Source organism: Glycine soja, chromosome 4 (genome assembly GCF_004193775.1).
Source record: "Glycine soja cultivar W05 chromosome 4, ASM419377v2, whole genome shotgun sequence".
Taxonomy (NCBI): Eukaryota; Viridiplantae; Streptophyta; class Magnoliopsida; order Fabales; family Fabaceae; genus Glycine; species Glycine soja.
The window spans coordinates 5,007,331-5,025,599 of NC_041005.1; the positions used below are offsets into that span (position 1 = coordinate 5,007,331).

The window sequence follows — 18,269 nt, forward strand, 5'->3', positions numbered from 1 at the left end:
TATTTTTTTTTTCACATTCTATAGATTTATTGAAAATTAGTTTCTAGAATGTTATTTAAAGGATTTTGAAAATCAGTTTCCAAAAATTTTAAGACACTTTTTTATTTGTTAAGGGAACATAAGTTAAGTAATAAGACTCCTCAACCATTGAAATGCAACACAACACTGTTACAACCCTTCAAAATGGGATGTGACTTTGGGCATCTTGCGAATCTTGTTCACTATTCACTTGCGTGTAACCATTGCCTGTAATGTGGCCTGTAGGATGCCATGCTCTATACAAAGCATGCCAAAAATTTCTGTTTCATAATTTATATAATATATTAAATTTTTAAAATATGCTATAGTTTTAATCCTTCTTAAGTTTACTTTTGGTAATGTATTTAATGCATTTTCGAAACTAAATTTCAAAATATCTATAAATACATTTTTGAAAAAAAAATCTTTTTAATTTTTTTCCAAAATATATTTTTGTAAAAAATATAAAAAATGCCGAATGAGAGAAAAAATGGAGCTGCAAATAGAATTGCTCTCCTTTTAAAGCCCAATGATTAAGGGTCTAAGACATTTGAATCATGCAACTCCAATTTGAAACTTGTGTCCTGCACCTCCCATTTTATTTGTGTGGAAAAAAAAATCATTTCACCGGGAATCTTTATTTTAAAATAATTAATTTAAAATAATTATTTTGAAAGATAATTTTTACCTTCTAAAAATAGTTATCCTTAAATAGGTCTTTGGAGCACTTATCCCTATTTTCAAATATCTTAGAATGACCATTTTGGAACACAAATTGAATTCCATATAATAGGCTTTATGAATTACATAAAATATGCTTCCAGAATAGGTTTTTTGGAAAATGCTATCAACATTCTAAATTGCATGTTCTGGAACAAATGTACACATTTTTGAAATAGGAATTATGGAAACTTTATTTTACTATTAGTGTTATGGAATGACCATTTCTTAAGCGAAATAAAAGCCCCTAGAATAACTATTTTGAATACAATTGCCGTTATTTCTCTTTCAGAAAGGGTTATCCATAAAACAACAACTTAATAAAAAAAATGAGAGAAAACACCCCTGCACGTCGACCCAACCTCACTGGAGTTGCGTAGTTGGAATAGAACAATGGCAAAGACGACACAAATGGAGACAAAGAGGAACAAACGAAAGTTTGTGAGATGATTAAGCGTGGACGCAAATAGAGACGAAGAGAAAACACAGTAAGAATCAAATTAGGAGGTGCAGAATTCAAATCCCAAAAGAGGAAATTTATAATATGAAAATGGTAGTTTGGGGATATTTAAAAATTGGGAGGTAGAGGATTCAAATTCCAAGAGTAAAGTAAGTAAAAGGCCAAGGCCATATAACAGATCTGATTCCAGAAATAGCCCCCAGGAAGAATCAAATTTCTTGTGCCCGCGAGCGAGGCAGTGGAAGAAGAAAGAGGTTTTTGATTCTGAGATCAAAGAAAGAATGGAGGACGACAAAATAGTTGGATACGTTACAGCATTCCTTAAGAAGAAAGGCTTCACGCAAACCGAGAAGATTTTCCAAGAAGAATTCCAACACAACAAATCCAACACTTCCAATTCACTTCTCGAACCCGACATTGCCAACCACCTCCTCGCCTTCTCTCAGTATTTCTCTACCTTTTCTCCTCTGCTGACGTGTCACTTCTTCACCACTCTCATAAACCCTATTATGTTGCTTTGCAGATTGGAGACTGGTCCTGCTAGGTTCCACGACGGCTACAGCAGACTAAGAACATGGACTTATTCTTCACTCGATTTGTACAAGGTAACGTCAAATTCGTTTTGTTAATTTAATTCTTCTTTTTTATTATTTCGCGTTTTTGTTACTTGACTTCCATATTCCTTGCAGCACGAGTTGCTCCGCGTACTTTATCCTGTGTTTATCCACTGCTTTATGGATCTTGTCGCCAAAGGACACGTTCAAGAAGGTAATTTGATTTAGAGGAGGTATAAATGTGGGACGTTAGTGCAATGCAACATGTGTTTTTTGTTTTGTTTTGTTCTTATGTTTTATGTCTGATTGTGGTTGGTGTTTTTCAGCTCGGAACTTCTTCAATACTTTCCGCGAAGACCATGAAATGATGCACTTGCGTGACCTTCAGAAGTTGGAAGGAGTTCTTTCTCCTAACCATCTTGAGGTTGGTTGCTATCTAAATTTTGTATTCGTTCTTTTAGTTTCTTGAATTTGTTGTTTGATCATTAGCAATTAGTGTATAATAATATAATAACGTACTTTCTCGTGCAGGAAATGGAATTCGCTCACTCGCTTAGAAAGAGCAAATTCAACATAAAGATATGTGAGGTAATAATGTCTTGATTCTCCTGGATTTGTTTAACGGCTATGCCATAATTTTTGTTTAGCTATTTTTAATTTGCAAATAATCAAAGTAAATATCTTAGTCAACTAGTTTCAGCAACATCCCGAATGCTAGTGCTCCTTCTGTGCCTTCTCTTATGTGCACAACTGTGATCATATGTGAATTTATTTGGACCGATATTGTGATGCTTTTGTGCCTTGGGGTTTTCAGGTCATAATATTATGTTGGGTCATGCCTATAATTTAAATGCAAATTACTTTATAGCAATTTGGTTTTCATTTAGCTTTAAGTTGTTGTAGGTCTACAGCTTTATCACTAGGTATTCCATTTGCTGATTTATATTCTGGATCATGCCTGCTCGTGATATGGCACTTCATCGCATTAATTTTATGAGTTGAAGTTAATGGGACTAAATTTCCTCCACCCTCCTTGAACCACATTGTATATTTGCATGAATGCAATCATGGTACATTCACTCACTGAACCACTGAGAGTATCCTAAAAGCCAAGTACTGAATTGTAAAAGACTAATATTCTATGAAATGCTTAACTCATCTCTCCTTGTGGAAAGATGACCTTGACACTGGGTTGTTACTAAGCAATTTTTTTTCCTGGATAAACTTTGCTGGTTGTAATGAAACTTATACAAGGCTCAATTGCATTAAGGCTTTCTGGATTTAAATGGTAATTAGAATCTTATTTAATGGGGTTTAACTTAAGTGAGCTTAGCCAAATTTCACACACCCTTCAGAATCTTTCTTTCAAAATAAATAAACAAACAAAATGAAACCTATGATAAAAAAGTTAGTATGCACCAGTTTTAGATATGACCAAGATTTTCTCTCTATTATTTTTCATGTACATAGTAAGGATGTAATCATAGTAAAATATGACCATTCCAGCATACAAAATAGCACACCATCTTAACCTAACCTTCTCAATAGTAAATCTTACAATAAGCGTCACACCTGTGTCTCTACTGCATACTGTAGGGATTGTGATTTAGGTAGCACCACATTGACGAGTGGTGAAAAATATTCATCATCTCAGTATAGTGTATTCACATGTTCAGGTGTGAAGCTTTAGCATCAGATCTAACTTATTGATTGAGAGGAAAAATTTGGGATGCATCATAATTTCCATGCTAATCTTTGACTAATTGGCTTCCCAGTATTTACTGTGGGCATTTATGGTATGCCATTGCTGTTGATTATCTTTATCTTCATGGATTTGATTCATTTAAGGGCTTAATGGAATTAACATGCCGGTGTTAAGACTCAAGATTAGCTTATATTTTATTTTATCAATATATGAAATTCATGAATCCACAATATATCCCTGGACTCTGTTCAAAAGGACAACTTATTTGGTCCTTTTTTTTAAAAAAATGGACCATTATTGTCTACTCTGTCTACATTGGTACTTGTTTCTTAATTTTCATCATGGTGATCTTTATGTTTTCCCATTAAAATAGAACTAAATATATGGGGCAAACCGATAATAGTTGATGTTTTGCCAGTATTCCTATGAGCTTCTGTTGCAACATCTACACAGTACGCAATCCACCACTATACTTGGTATTATCAATGAGCATATTAACTTTCAAGGTACTTTTATTCATTATAGATTTCATCTTCTCATTTGAACTGCCTTGTTATTGCATGCATTTCATCATTTTTTGTTGTAATATAGTAACCCCTGGACAACCTAGCTTAATTTCCGATGACCCGGAAGCTGTTACCCTAACTGGAAGCAGCCAGGAAGCAGCAAACCTGATAAATCAAAAAGAAATTCATTGGGGGGTGAGTCTATTATTTTGCTGATGTTGTTTCTGTTAATACAAGCCTATTTATTTACTTTTGTAAGTTCGTTGTAATAAAAGTGTCTTCATAGCAAGAGAAACACTTGAAACTTTATTTTCATTTCATGTTTTCACTAATAATCACAAAAGTATTGCTTTATTTTCACTATGTTTTCTGTTTTCAAAGATTTGTATATGAAATGGTGAAAAAACTTTTTGTTGTTTTACAATTTCTTGTGCAAATATTTGAAAACAAGAAATAAAGTGAAAGCTAGGTGAAAATTTCTTACAATTTCCAGACCCTGCTTCAAAAGAGTTCTTTGTTCTATTTTTCAAATGAATGGAAAATCTGATATTAATCATTAATGACTGATTCAGTAATTATCTGATTTAAATCTCAATATGTTTCTCCCATAGTTGCTTGAAGACTCTCTTGAAGAACGGCTGGAGAAGGCCGGGGCCTTGCTTTTAGACTCTGAAAAGGGTGAAGGGGAAGCAAAAGAGGGGGAGAATGATGAGACTAAGGTATATCTGTTCTAAAATTCACCTCTGACAATTATTCAAATTCATTCATGCTTATATGAGGAAATACAGTACCATTTATATCTAGAATGTAGGCCATTCTAACAAAGTATGTGCATGAATTTTAATTTAAGATGTTTCATTTGCTTCAGTTCCATTATTAATCCCATATTTGAGTGTTTTTTCACTTCAATTTTCAAATATTTATCTTTTAGAAAAGATCCATTGAAGGAGGAAAGCAAGGTGGTGCTTCAGTCAAAAAAGTAAAAAAGGACAAGGGTGGAAGTGCAACTGGGAAAAGTGCTAAACCAGAAGCTAGCACTGTACCTGCAGCTCCTCGAGTTAAGCCAGAACTCCCCTTGCCCGTAATGTATTCTCTCAATTCCATATCTTCATTTAACATGCTTTTGAAACTAGATGTAGGATGTGGATCAAAGCTGAAGGCAATCATGGAATTATGTTCTTTTGAAATTGCATGGTCAAATACTAAAATAATTAATGGCACTAAAGTTAGAGAAAAGCATAGAAGTCATTCAATCGGCATATCTTTTATCTAAATAGTTTTTCTTGTACTGACAATTTTTCTTCCCTATTATTTGATTAGTGTTCTTTTTGTTTAGCCAAATGGTCAAATAAAAAAAAAATATCAGCATTCAGTTGTTCATTTATTTTCAAAACTACTTAATTTAATAAGATTATTTTTCTGTTGTGGTTGGAAATTGGAATACAAATTACGCTTGTATTTTTATTTTTTAGTTCTTTTGCTTACAGAGTTTATCAAAGTTCTGAGACCGGGCCCTATTTCCTGCAATATTCTGCTCAAAATCTTGCAATTAGTTGAGTTAAACCTAGATTAATGTACTTCATTGAGTGAATTTTATATTTTATATTTTAAAAATATAATCAGATTCTAAGTTAGGCTCAACTCTAAATATTCTGTTTGCGATAAAAAAAATTTGCCGGTATAGCCTACTGGCTTTGTCAGTGGATTTTTCAGTGTGTTATAGATGTTTTATGTTTTAACATTCTGTGATACTTCATTCAGTGCTAGGTTGAATGCTAGTTTTGAACTAGACAGGAAGCAAAGTTTTGTATTTTTTGGGGTCATAAAAAAAGAAATTCTCATAGAGAGAGAAGGGGGTAACATCAAATAGGAGGAGGATAAGAAACCCTACAAAGAAAGAAAATCCAAATACAAACATAAACATGGAAAAGTTAAGAATGTAGCAAGGCAAATAAACTATGAGCTGTGTCTACCTCTAGGAAACTATGAGCATTGAAATTTCCCATTTCACTTGCTTGTGACAGCATAGAAAAGAGGGAGAGAAATTTTTCCCACAAAAAGATTCTCTCAGATGGATAGATTTCTCTTGTTTCTCTTTTTAAGTGGGCTCCAAAACTCTATATTTTTATCCTCGATTTCTCATTCTTGTTCCTTTTATAAGGATAAAAATAAATGTACACTTTCTTTCTCTTCACTCTTCTACTTATCCAAACGAAATAGAGAGAAATTTCTCATTTCAGTTCATCCAAATAATACATCTTTTTGACTATATTTCTCTCATCTTCCTCTCCTATATCTTTTATTGTCCAAACAAAGCATAAAAGACAAACTCTAAGAGGGGGAAGCTTCTTCTTTAAATGGGAGTTCCAAGTGGAAAGAGTGATCATACAACTATTTTCAAGTGCTTCACTTCTGTATATTTCGTTATCAAATGATGTCAGCTATGTAATGTATTAATAATTGATGTCAAAATTTCGATCTCAATCTAGTGCATTTGTAACTTCATTTCATTTAATTTCATAATGTTGCATTATTGCAGCCCAACTGAAGTGGAACAGTCCGTCCTGGAGGATTTAAGGAACCGTGTACAGCTTAGCAGTGTTGCATTGCCATCAGTTAGCTTTTACACATATATCAATACACATAATGGGTAATGTCCAAGACACATTTATCATTGTAATCTATATAATTTCTGTTGCCTAGTACTTATTTTTTTGCATACCATCTCAGTTTAAGCTGTTCATCAATATCCCATGACGGATCATTGATTGCTGGAGGATTTTCTGACTCATCACTGAAGGTTTTTTTTCTTCTCTATATGTCTCCTTCCATCCACCCCTCCAATAGAAAACCCTCTTTCTATGATGCAGTTTTAACATACTTGATGATTGAATTTCTAGTAATTTCTGAATTGTATACACAGGTTTGGGATATGGCAAAGCTTGGACAACAGGCCAGTTGTAAGTTTGTATTTGTAAATTTCTTTTGTTTAGACCAAGCTATTACTGTTGCATTCATTGCTTGACAAATGTGAATATGGTTATAAACAAGTATAATGGTTCAGAGAAGATATACTTTTTAACCTGTAACATGCTTCAGTAACCTAATGTAGTTTAATCGAGGCACTAAGGAAATCAACTTGTATTTTAATATTGGTGAGACATTTAGTGGTATAGTTTTACATACGAAACTTTTCGCTAAAGAGAGGTTCTGAGAAATACCTCTCTTCCTAGTCATCTAGTGATGGAATTATTAGACTTGGATAATGTGGAAGATAGCCTAAATCCTTTGTGGTGCATTATCGTTTAGTCTATGAGCATTGAAAATAAAAGTGGTTTAAGAATGTGATTCAGGGCAGTGTGGGCATTCTATTTCAAAATGATTGGGAATGGATCAGAACTCCCCCCCCCCCCCCCCCTCTAATTGCTAAAACTGTAAAACTCCCGGGCCCCAAAAATAAAACTGAGAGTTGAGTTGAACAAATAAAGTGATCGTGGTTGGAAGGAAGCTTATTTGAACATGAGCAAATAGTTTTGCTTGCTATAAATGTCTAGTTATCAATTTTGCTATCATTAGCTCTTTCGCAGGGTGAGAATGACACATCACAAAATGAACAAATATTTGGGCAAGGTGGTGGGAAAAGACAGTATACATTGTTTCAAGGTCATTCAGGGCCTGTTTATGCAGCCTCTTTTAGTCCTGTCGGGGATTTTATCCTTTCATCCTCAGCAGACTCAACAAGTATGCTTACTTGATCTCATTTTATGTTCTTTCCCAATTTGTTTCCTAACTTTTGGTAGTAATTTCTATTTTGTTTCTTTTATATTCCAGTTTTAATTCTGAACCTTATGAATCTTAAATGGTTATGCAGTTCGATTATGGAGCACAAAACTTAATGCCAATCTTGTTTGTTATAAGGGTCACAATTACCCTGTCTGGGATGTTCAGGTAAAACATTTTCTTCTGAACTTTCCTGTTCTGATAGTGAATGTAGAACAACGTACCAGTTGTTACACCAATAAAAATTTTAACATTAAAATATGGTGTCTATTTTTTTTAATTGCTTATACAAATATAGCATGTGCTTGTATATGCACGTTAGACCACAGTATTTTCTATATATGCTCCAAATGTCTTATTAATGTGGTCCACTTTATTTTGTGTAAAAGAAATACGATAAGACAAAATGAAGGATACAAAGAGATATCCTAACAAATGACATCAATGTAGCAAGGTCACTCTATCTCTTAGCATATCTGTGAGGGAAAGCCTTTATAAAGCCCACTCGGTCACTTTTCCTATTTTTATTATGGTATAATTAAAATGATAAAAAATAGTACTTCCTTGTTGCCTCTATGTAATATGTAATTTACTTTGCCGATAAAAAAAAAATGTAATTTACTTTGTAGTTTTTGCTGGTAAAATGTTTAGTATGCTGCATGCTATTCTAGAAAATAGAGATACCTTTGATTTTGTTAGTTACAATATGAAAGTTTTGTATGTATGACATTTGTGCATCGATGGATTTGTTGAAGAATCAATGCTTTGCTTTGTACTCTCAAATCAATATTGCAGCTTGCAAAATCTTGATTTCTTAGTATAAAGATATTTTATTACTCTTTTTTTCCTCCCTTTAGACATCATTCTTTGCATGTACGTTCTGAATGCTATGTTATTTATTTACTTTTATGGATGCAGTTTAGTCCTGTAGGGCATTATTTTGCCAGCTCGTCACATGACAGAACTGCTAGGATTTGGTCCATGGACAGGATACAGCCCTTAAGAATAATGGCAGGGCACTTGTCTGATGTTGATGTAAGTTATTACATTCAATATACTCTGTTGCTTTTCTCCATATATTGTTCTTTTTTGGGGTCTATATTTGTCACTAGCTCATTTAATTTTATAATTACATATTGATAATGATAGGATGGGCCTTTCTAGGCCCAAGTAGGATGTTTTTAGGAGTAGATAGTTTTGATATCATCCTTTTAATATTCAAGTTTTATTTTATATTTCCTAAAAATACTAGATAATAAAAAGAGTATGGTTGCCATTTGTTAGTGTTACTAATGTAATGTTTGCAGTCTATTGAGATACCAATGAGAATATGAATGTTTATCTTTTAGCTTTCTCTTTAGTTTTTAGGAGTAGTGTAGAATATAGCTCTCTTGAGCCTAACCGATTGCTTCAGATTCATGTACCAGTGATATATATGATTAAGCAGGGTTTTATGAAGTCTGTTTTGAAAGGGGAAAAATGATCTTTTCATCTGTCTCCCTATGAAGTCCTATAATAGTAGAGTTATTGAATTGAGTTAGATATTAAAAATATTTGTCACTGGAACCTATATTTTGCCACCTAATCTTAAAAGGTAAAAAAAGAGCTATACCAAAATAAATTGTGAATTGAGTTTGTAAATCAAAGTTTGTGTCTCAAGTCTTAAAAACTAATCATTATGTATTAAGCAACACCCCTTACCTGTTTTGTGATCTTTTTTAGTGTGTGCAATGGCATGCCAACTGCAACTACATTGCAACTGGTTCCAGTGATAAAACAGTTCGACTATGGGATGTGCAGAGTGGTGAGTGTGTCCGGGTTTTCGTTGGTCACAGGGTTATGATTTTGTCTTTGGCAATGTCTCCTGATGGTCGCTATATGGCATCTGGCGATGAAGATGGCACGATCATGATGTGGGACCTCTCTAGTGGCCGCTGTCTAACACCTTTGATTGGCCACACATCATGTGTCTGGTCCCTTGCTTTCAGGTGATCCCTACTGCACTACTTTATCATAATTAGTAAGGAGATTAATGGTTTTTAAGTTTGCTATCAATTTGGATGTATCAGTTCTGAAGGTTCTATTATAGCATCTGGATCTGCTGATTGCACTGTAAAATTGTGGGATGTAAATGCGAGCACCAAGGTTTCTAGGGCTGAAGAAAAGTAAGTTAGTCTATTATGGCATATAATTGTTTTGAATCGTCTGGCATAGGAAATCTTTCATTTCTAACTAAACCACTTTCTTGGGAAAATTTATAAAATGTGTTATTGCTCAACTTTTATAGGAATAATATATGTACTATCAATTATCATGGAAAAGTTTACTAACTTGACACTCAATTACCACGTGAAACTTTAATTCTCACTTATTCATAATTTGACATTTTCAAGGATCTTTTATTCTCAAATATTTTTCGTGAATGTTAAAATATTACTTGCACTAAATGTCATCTAAAGAATTTTCTTCTTATGGTAAGACCACTGATTACCCTTTTTACATTAGAAGTGGGAGTGCTAACAGCAGACTTAGATCGCTGAAAACTTTGTCAACCAAATCTACTCCAGTTTACTCATTACGGGTAAGGTCTCTTAAACGCTTTATTAAATGGCCATGTTAGTGTTGATATAATTTTGGTGAAGATTCAATCATATGATTTGATGCTTGTTTTCTTTTCATGGAAACAGTTTTCTCGAAGGAATCTTCTTTTTGCGGCTGGCGCTCTATCAAAAAGTGGTTAATATATTTGAGTATGTCTACTAATAGATTAGATCAGATCAAAGTGGTTGAAGCTGAATTTCTCGCCTAAAAAGCAACGCGCATCATAGTTATGTACTCCCTCTGGGTCCTATATGTAGGGCATTTTCGCAAGGATTAAGAAATGTACTTAGTTTAGTGTTGTGAAATTTGTCTGTAATCTGTATATTTTTTTTATAAGTGATCTTAAATTTAGAGATCATATTCTCTTTTTTCATTGAATGAATGTATTTCCACTTTTGTAATGACTAGTGATCGTTTCATATATTTGTGAGAATTCAAGGAATTAATTTATCACATTTATTGTTTATGGATAAAAAGTTGTGTGAAAATAGGTCGTGTGTAAAATAATTTTACACAAATAAAAATCATGCTAAGTTGGTTCATCTTTATAATAATTATTTTAAAAATCATATCAATTATAATGTGATTGATTGTGTAAAATTAATTTTCATTGCTACCGTATAGCCTTTAAATTAAGAAGTTATTATAGATACTTTCCTAAAAATAGTGTGATAGAGAATTTAGATATAATTTTACAAAAATTATCACAGTAAGCTCAAAAAAGTGTTTTAAAAGTTTATTTACTATATCGACCTTTTTTTTTGGCTGTAAATTTTGTCATGATTTTTCCCCTTTCTATGAATCAAAGTGCAATGTATAATAGTAAAAGTAAACTTTTTGTTGCGTACACGAACAGTACCCGAGGGGGTGACAGTTGGAGCAGCCTTGACAAGAAAAAATATATAAAAATGATTCAGATTCTCAGTAGCATTCCTAAATTTATAAAAATTGCATATAATCACGAGAACCAGAATAATGCAATTGTCAATATAAAGAACGAAAGTTTTGATATATAAGTTGAAATAAGTGATTTGGTACTTGATGCTCTTAACAAAGTCCAAGGTTTAATCTTTTACTTGGAATGGAGTTGTGATTAAAGATATTATTTTATCGCAAGAGAAAAAAATAATGAGTGTCAAATAAAAGTTTCAAATAAATATCGTCTGGTTACACAAACCAAATGATCATCATGCCTTGATTGAAAGCTGGATGAAACGCATACAATAATTTATATAAAATTATGTTTTGTCTATTTCTTTCTATCATCTTATCATTTACAAGATTTTAAATTCAATTTTTTCTTCTTCATTAATTTCTTCCCCTACTATCTTTTGGTTACACACTGATTTTATTTTATAAGTATCATTTATCTTATTGAAATCATTCTTAAAATATATCACCACATTATATGTTGTTTCCTAAACAAGGATCAGAACTCAAAAGGGAAATTTTATGGATAAATGGTGCATAAAATATTAAAGCCAATTTTAGCTAACGCATAGATTAACCAATGGAAACTGTTTTAGTTTAATTAGAAATCTTATGTTCTGCATTAAAAATTTGTATAAAAGGTTTCGTCGTCTAAACTAGTTACCAATCGAATGTTGACAGTGTCTGAACTTTGAATACCAATAATCTTACACATCAAAAAGAAAAACAAGGAAATTTTACTTTCAGAATCTGACTACAAAATTCCAATAGTAAAGCATATTTCTTCGTTCCAACTGGTAAGTTTGCACCTCGTGCCAAAAACTAGGCTAACATTTACAGACTGAATAGTTTAAAATTGATGATAAATTCAAACCAGTTCCAAAAACATCCTCTAATGATGACATGGATACCACATTCCCTCAACTTGCAAGTTGCAACGACCGGGCACAGTTACTGATATTTGAAGGGAGCAGCATTTACAACCACACGTTCACACAATTCTCATATCATAAATCATACTTTAGATATGCTTCCGAAGTGAGAGGTTTAACACACAATTCTCTTGTAATCAACTCATTGTTGTCTTCAGCATCTGTATAGTACTTCATTCTAAGCCGAAAACATAGGACTGAAATACTTCAAAAACAAAAACAAAGAAAGAAATCTTTTCAAATTATTTCCAAACACATCACCTATCACAAGGCAAATAAATAAGGCAAAATGTACTCTGTAAGGGTGAAATGTTTCCACAAACCTAAAGTAAGGTCAGCACAAGTACTTCGTTTCCCTCTGACTTTTATTCGTTTGGCATTTTCAAATTCCAATGATCCCAATATTTTGTCAGCTACCCCAGTACTTCAATCCAAGGGTGAATTTTGCTTTCTCTTCGGGAACTAACTCATCACTAGTGACACAGGCATGAACAAAAACAATTCACCACAAATACTAAATGATCCTTTCAATTAAATGTCAGCCCTAATAAAAAAAAATCAATGGAAGTTCAAAACAAAATTATTAAAATTAAAGTTCAAGTTTTCAAGGAATCATAGTTGATGATTTGGGCAAGAAAAAATATATACTAGAAGCACCCAAACGAGATAAGTTACAACTTAACAGACTATAATTAACTCCTAATAATACATGAATCAATATTAATAATAATTGGTAAGTTCAATGCAAATACCTACTGAGGACAACAAAGAAGATGATGAGAGCAAACAAGAAATTAAAGAATAAAAATTGTGCTTGTAAGTGTTGATGGAAGTGATTGTCAATTCTGAAACGATAATACTTGACTTTTGAGGGGGGAAAAGTATCAATTAGATAACACATTCATAATTACCGGTTTTGCTGAAACCTTTGACCACATGCACTTTGTTAGATTTTGTTATGTCACCATGAATTAAGCTATTGTCCCCAGCTTCCGTTTGATGCTTAATTACTGAGCTCCAAAATGTCACTTGAAAATGGTTAATCACCACAAATACAAATACATCCTAAATTGTAATGTTTCCTTAAAAAAACTTGAATTAGTTTGATAAGTTTCACTGTAAAGTTAAGTAACTTTTGTGCACTAGAAATTTCTTTAGCAGACAAAAGTTAAGATGCTAAATCATTTGCCTAAAAATTTGTAGACAGAACAATTGGACAATCAAATTTAAAAATATAGCCATATCAATCATTATTTGAATGTCTTATCAAAAGAAGTGGTTCACAATGATGAAATATTCAATATGACCTGCTAAGATTAGATAAGATTTAGCATATATAGAGAAAGCAGGTACATAGTCTCCAATTATGATAAAGTACAAAAGAAAACATATATAACTGGACACATAATTAAAATAATCATTTTGAACTATAAGCCATGACAGGGATTGAAAAGAAAAAATAACACAATTTCAAGTGAAACTCTTTGAAAAATCAAAACACAATACAAAGTTATAACTTAACTCGATTTGAAATGAAAATGAACCCAATTAACTAAAATGTAGGTTTGTAATTAAAAGTGTAAACAGAAAATGTTTTCACAAATCAAATAGCCTCTTAATTCTTTGTTGAATTTACACACTTCCATATATGTGCAATCTTAAATTCTACAGTATAAATTTTCAGCTTTTTTTTATACAAAATGCAAGCCATGGAATCAAACCGTTTAAATCAATTTTCACTAGGGACAGAAGTCATAGAATCTAAAGGAAAAATACTTAGCATTTGCTCACTTTGTCTTCCATCTCATTTCCACCTTATTTTTCTTCCTATCTCTCTTTTCCTAATTCACATATATTATTTTCCTTTTCTCTTCTTTCCATTCATACACCCAAAAAATGGGGTGTACACTTATCATTAATCGAATCTAATTAAAAGGATGCTATGAGTCTGCTAGGGTGGCAGTAAAACTTTGATTTTCTGACCTAGGTAGGGAACAATTACAGTGTGTACAGTAATACCAAAACAAAAATCATTAGATGCTGAGTAGCAACCTGTAACCCACAATAACAATAGAATCTTCTATATATGAATGAAATGTTTTTCAATTAATGAATCATGGGGGAAATATGTAGCAAACTACTATAAATCAATAATCCATACGGCATATGATTATGGTTCTGATTATTGCATAATAACAAATACTTACAATAACCCATCACCATATATTCATTATTTCTTTTTCCACAAAAAGCTTTACTTTTTTATTTTCAGAATCACAAACCAAATTGAAAGACAAAAAATAAGAGTGTCAAAGGAAATCCATTGACCACACATTTATAAACAAGTACAGTGGATACCAGACTTGAAAATATTGTGAAGTAGATGCATTTTAAAGACCTGGACTTGTAAATATCTCAGATTCAATTTGACAACCAAAAATCGTTTTCAAATTAATATAACCGAAAAGTAAATCTTATTCATATTTATACATGTGAAAACCATATCAGCTAATTACACACACACACAAAGAAAACTATATTTTATTGTTGATGGTTCAGTGGGCTTAAACTGTTAGCCACATGAAACTTCTGACTAATACAGAAATTCAAAGGTAACATTAAAATTTTGTCCTCATTTTAGTCATATATAGAAAATTATGGAACATATTCTTCAGATCATAGAATATAAATACAATTGAAGCTAAAGAATTCTAGGGAAAAAATAATAAAATTGCAAGCATATCCGCCACGTACTCCTAATACATCCACCAATTCTAAGTTGTCTTTTCGCCAATGGGGGTGCATATATTGTCTCCATCAAAAGAAAGCCAAAAATAAATGTGAAAAAGGATAGGTGGTACAAATTTTACAGATAAAACTCCAGAAAAATAAATTATAAAGCTAATAAATAAACATATAGAAATTAGAAAATTCGAATCCCTATTTGAAACTAAAAACTACAAAATCTTTGTGGCATTATAAAGATGACGGCTTCTGACAATTATAATAATTACAAAAGTGCATACAAACCAACATATAATGCCACAAAAATATAGAACAAAGATATTTTTTTAAAATAAATTGCATTAAAATTTTGTTTTGAAAACCTTAACAACACTAATTGAGGAAATAAATGGGCTCCCTGGCTTATTAATCTCCACTATCCAATAAAACTCGATTGAAAAAGGAAAATAATAGAATTGTTAACCTTCACAACTGTAGGAAGGACCATTGCCATAAGAAGCCACCGTTGAGGTTGATTAACATCGTTTGATTTTATGTAGTAGTATAACAGGAGTATGAGAAGTGAATTTCCATTAATTAGGCACTGCATGAATACGGTGTTGATTTGTTTTAAGTGGCAACAAAGCCTATGTTTGCCAAAAAAGAGATAGGCAAATACTATGTTTGATTGGTAATTAACTTTTTCAATAACAAATTGATGTTGCCTACAAGAATCACAATATCAAGCATGTTAGTCCCCATCCAATATATGACATCAATAGCAGCTAGAAACAGCTATTTCTAATAGAAAGGGAGAGGAAGCAATCACAAAAAAAAAAGAGTAGAAACAGTAACCAACATAATGGTGTTTCTTTTCCAACATCTACATACTCATGATTCAGGAAAGCAGCTAGTTATCCACAAAGAAGTAATTAAGAACGGTCAAAGCCTAAGCTTATAACTGTATTCAACTTAAGGAAAAATTATGCTGCAGCGTCAGCAGAATATTCTCAACCAAAAATCTTTTTTTCCATATTAAAATGCACCACGTAATTCAAAAGAAAAAAATTAACAAGAATCTCCTAAATAATGAAGATTTATCTAGGAGAATCAAAATCTTAGGATGTGAAGGAATCAAAATTATGCTATGCTATCCTCAAACTCTCAAACAATTTTGTAATAGCTCAGACAAACAACGTGCAGTACAGTTTAAGTTGATAGGGTTTATCAGATAAACCAACCAAAACCGGTTAACACACATACCCATCCAAAATTCCAGATATCCAAAAAACAAAGAATCTAGCTTAACCTGAGGTGGGCACAAACACTAGTCAACACTCAACAGGAAACAGTACCTCTTACTATGTAAATAAACCTCGTTCGCATGTGCAAAATTTATAAAATATAGGGAATGATGAACATGAAATCAGGAAGATAATGTTAGACAGAGAGAGCAAAAGAACGTTTGAGAGAAGAAAAATTGATGAGGACCATACTATATGACGTGAATGGTCCCATGCTATGCTATAGTATTGTACACATATTTTAAAAAAATGCCCCTAAATTAATCTGCACTAATAATGAGGGGGTTCGTTCTGCCACACGCTATAGAAAGTCACGTTTTTCCGTTTAATTATAGATAATATTAAATTACATAAAGACAAGTAAAACACTGCTATAATATAATATAATATAATATAATAAAAATCAATAAGATAATAGATCATCAAACTGAAACATAAAAATGAAAAATAAAATAGGAAAAGGAAAACATAGGAACGGCAAAACGACACTGCTTTTTACTGTTTGATATAATTAACCTGTTGAAGTAGCAATTGATGTTCTTCAGTTCCATCAGAGTGTGGAGAAAGATCGAGAGTGTGGGTGGGGTTGGGGTTTGGAATTTGGAACAAAGCAGAGCCAGAATTGAAAGGAATTTTCCAGCACTGGAAGTTGACAGAAAGAGAAGTGAGCACGCAAAAGCAACAGTATATAACTATACCAAGTGCTTCTGTGTGCTCACTCTCTTCTGTCAATTTCTAAGTTCCAAAGAAAGAAAAACTGAGTGGAGGGGTAAATACAAATACCTGCCCAAATTTGGAAAGCTTCACATAAAGAAAAGTGGATTTGGAAAAATCAAAAGGGGGAAAAATTCGGAATTGAATCAGATCTGGAAGAATAGAGAGATACCCATTAAAGGAAAAACGATGGACTTATTGATCCACATCCACCCACCATCTTATTCATCAACAATTTTATATAATTACTAGAAGAAAAAAATTTAGGGTTTGACACCAAACAAGAACATAATCTCAAAAGAAAAGGAAAAATAACAAGGATCTTAACGTATCAATTTTGTAATAATTAATTAAAAACTTGGGGGAAAAATAGATATCAACACAGTCATACCAAATTTAAGCATATTTTTCAATAATAATAAAAATATTCGTAATTCTTTTAACTAATATAAAATACTTGTTAAAAAAAGTAATATGAAATCAAGAAATAAGAGAAAAAAGAAAAGAAGAAAGATGAACTTGGTTTTGGTATTATATCTCTATCTATCTGAGTTGAGTGATGAGAAAGGCAAAGCCCTTACTCATGCAACATGTAGGATTGACACGTATGAGATCCCAACCTCCACCCACAAACGCACATACACACACCTCAGACTGAAGGTTGCAATGGTTGCACTTGCACCCTTTGAGAAATGGAGATGATGGAGAGCAGCTTTTCTCCTCAGAACACAGACCCTTAAATAGTTAAATGTCACAAGTGACACTCTTGAAAACGCTTTTTTACCTTTGGGGTTGTGTGGTTTTGCCTACTAAATCTATCTATCTTATGACCATGAAGCAAAGCAAAGCAAAGCAAAATTATTTATTTATGATGAGTTAACATTTACTACTCTGAAGGGGTGAATGTGAATGTGACGTTTAAGGAGAAGACAAATAGAACATGAACGACATGATAAAAAAGAGAGAGTGTGTGTGCAGTGGTGTGGGCGGAGTGTACAAAGAGAAAGAGAATATGATGGAATAATGAGCGTCGGATTAAGAAAGGGGAGTTCCCTGCCGTTTGATCAGTGAGGGTACCAAAATGTTGGTTACGGTAATGATGGTATCGGAAATTGGGCTGATTGGACTATGGGCCTGCGACATTTGGGGGAGACAAATAACGATTAGGATTCACTGCGACCACACGTACTGTAACGTTTCCCAAACATCACCTCACCCTGTTCTTCTTCTGAATCCTTTACCCCCTTTACTCATTTCATCTCATCTTTCTTGTACTCCCATTGCTTTTGCAGTTTCACTTTACCAACAAATCTTATCTTTT

General features: G+C 32.7%; 1 protein-coding gene and 1 long non-coding RNA gene across 4 annotated transcripts; one reads left to right on the forward strand and one right to left on the reverse strand.

Moving 5' to 3' along the window:
* Positions 1-1,032: 1,032 nt before the first annotated feature.
* On the forward strand, positions 1,033-10,810 carry LOC114408910 (transcription initiation factor TFIID subunit 5-like). Its single transcript, XM_028372119.1, has 19 exons — positions 1,033-1,643; positions 1,722-1,803; positions 1,888-1,966; positions 2,079-2,176; positions 2,284-2,340; positions 3,876-3,963; positions 4,049-4,158; positions 4,575-4,682; positions 4,895-5,049; positions 6,503-6,613; positions 6,694-6,763; positions 6,887-6,923; positions 7,540-7,704; positions 7,835-7,911; positions 8,662-8,778; positions 9,466-9,731; positions 9,813-9,908; positions 10,249-10,324; positions 10,431-10,810. Exons 1-19 carry the CDS (start codon positions 1,480-1,482, stop codon positions 10,482-10,484), a joined length of 2,010 nt encoding a protein of 669 aa, XP_028227920.1. The 5' UTR covers positions 1,033-1,479; the 3' UTR covers positions 10,485-10,810.
* A 1,171-nt stretch (positions 10,811-11,981) lies between these two features.
* LOC114408911 lies at positions 11,982-17,782 on the reverse strand. 3 transcript variants are annotated; one of them, XR_003665954.1, is made up of 4 exons: positions 16,751-17,782; positions 13,118-13,216; positions 12,530-12,679; positions 11,982-12,411 (listed from the first exon to the last, which is right to left on the reverse strand). It is a non-coding gene; the product is annotated as an uncharacterized LOC114408911 (long non-coding RNA). The 3 variants fall into 3 exon arrangements; XR_003665953.1 differs by having other exon boundaries at positions 16,286-17,782; XR_003665952.1 differs by having other exon boundaries at positions 13,118-17,771.
* Positions 17,783-18,269: the final 487 nt, after the last annotated feature.

Excerpts from the sequence above, each read along its gene's own strand:
- LOC114408910 (XM_028372119.1), top strand. The coding sequence starts at position 1,480 with ATGGAGGACGACAAAATAGTTGGATACGTTACAGCATTCCTTAAGAAG. Across the intron at positions 1,644-1,721 it reads CACCTCCTCGCCTTCTCTCA|ATTGGAGACTGGTCCTGCTA; the intron begins GTATTTCTCTAC and ends GTTGCTTTGCAG. Across the intron at positions 9,732-9,812 it reads GTCTGGTCCCTTGCTTTCAG|TTCTGAAGGTTCTATTATAG; the intron begins GTGATCCCTACT and ends TGGATGTATCAG.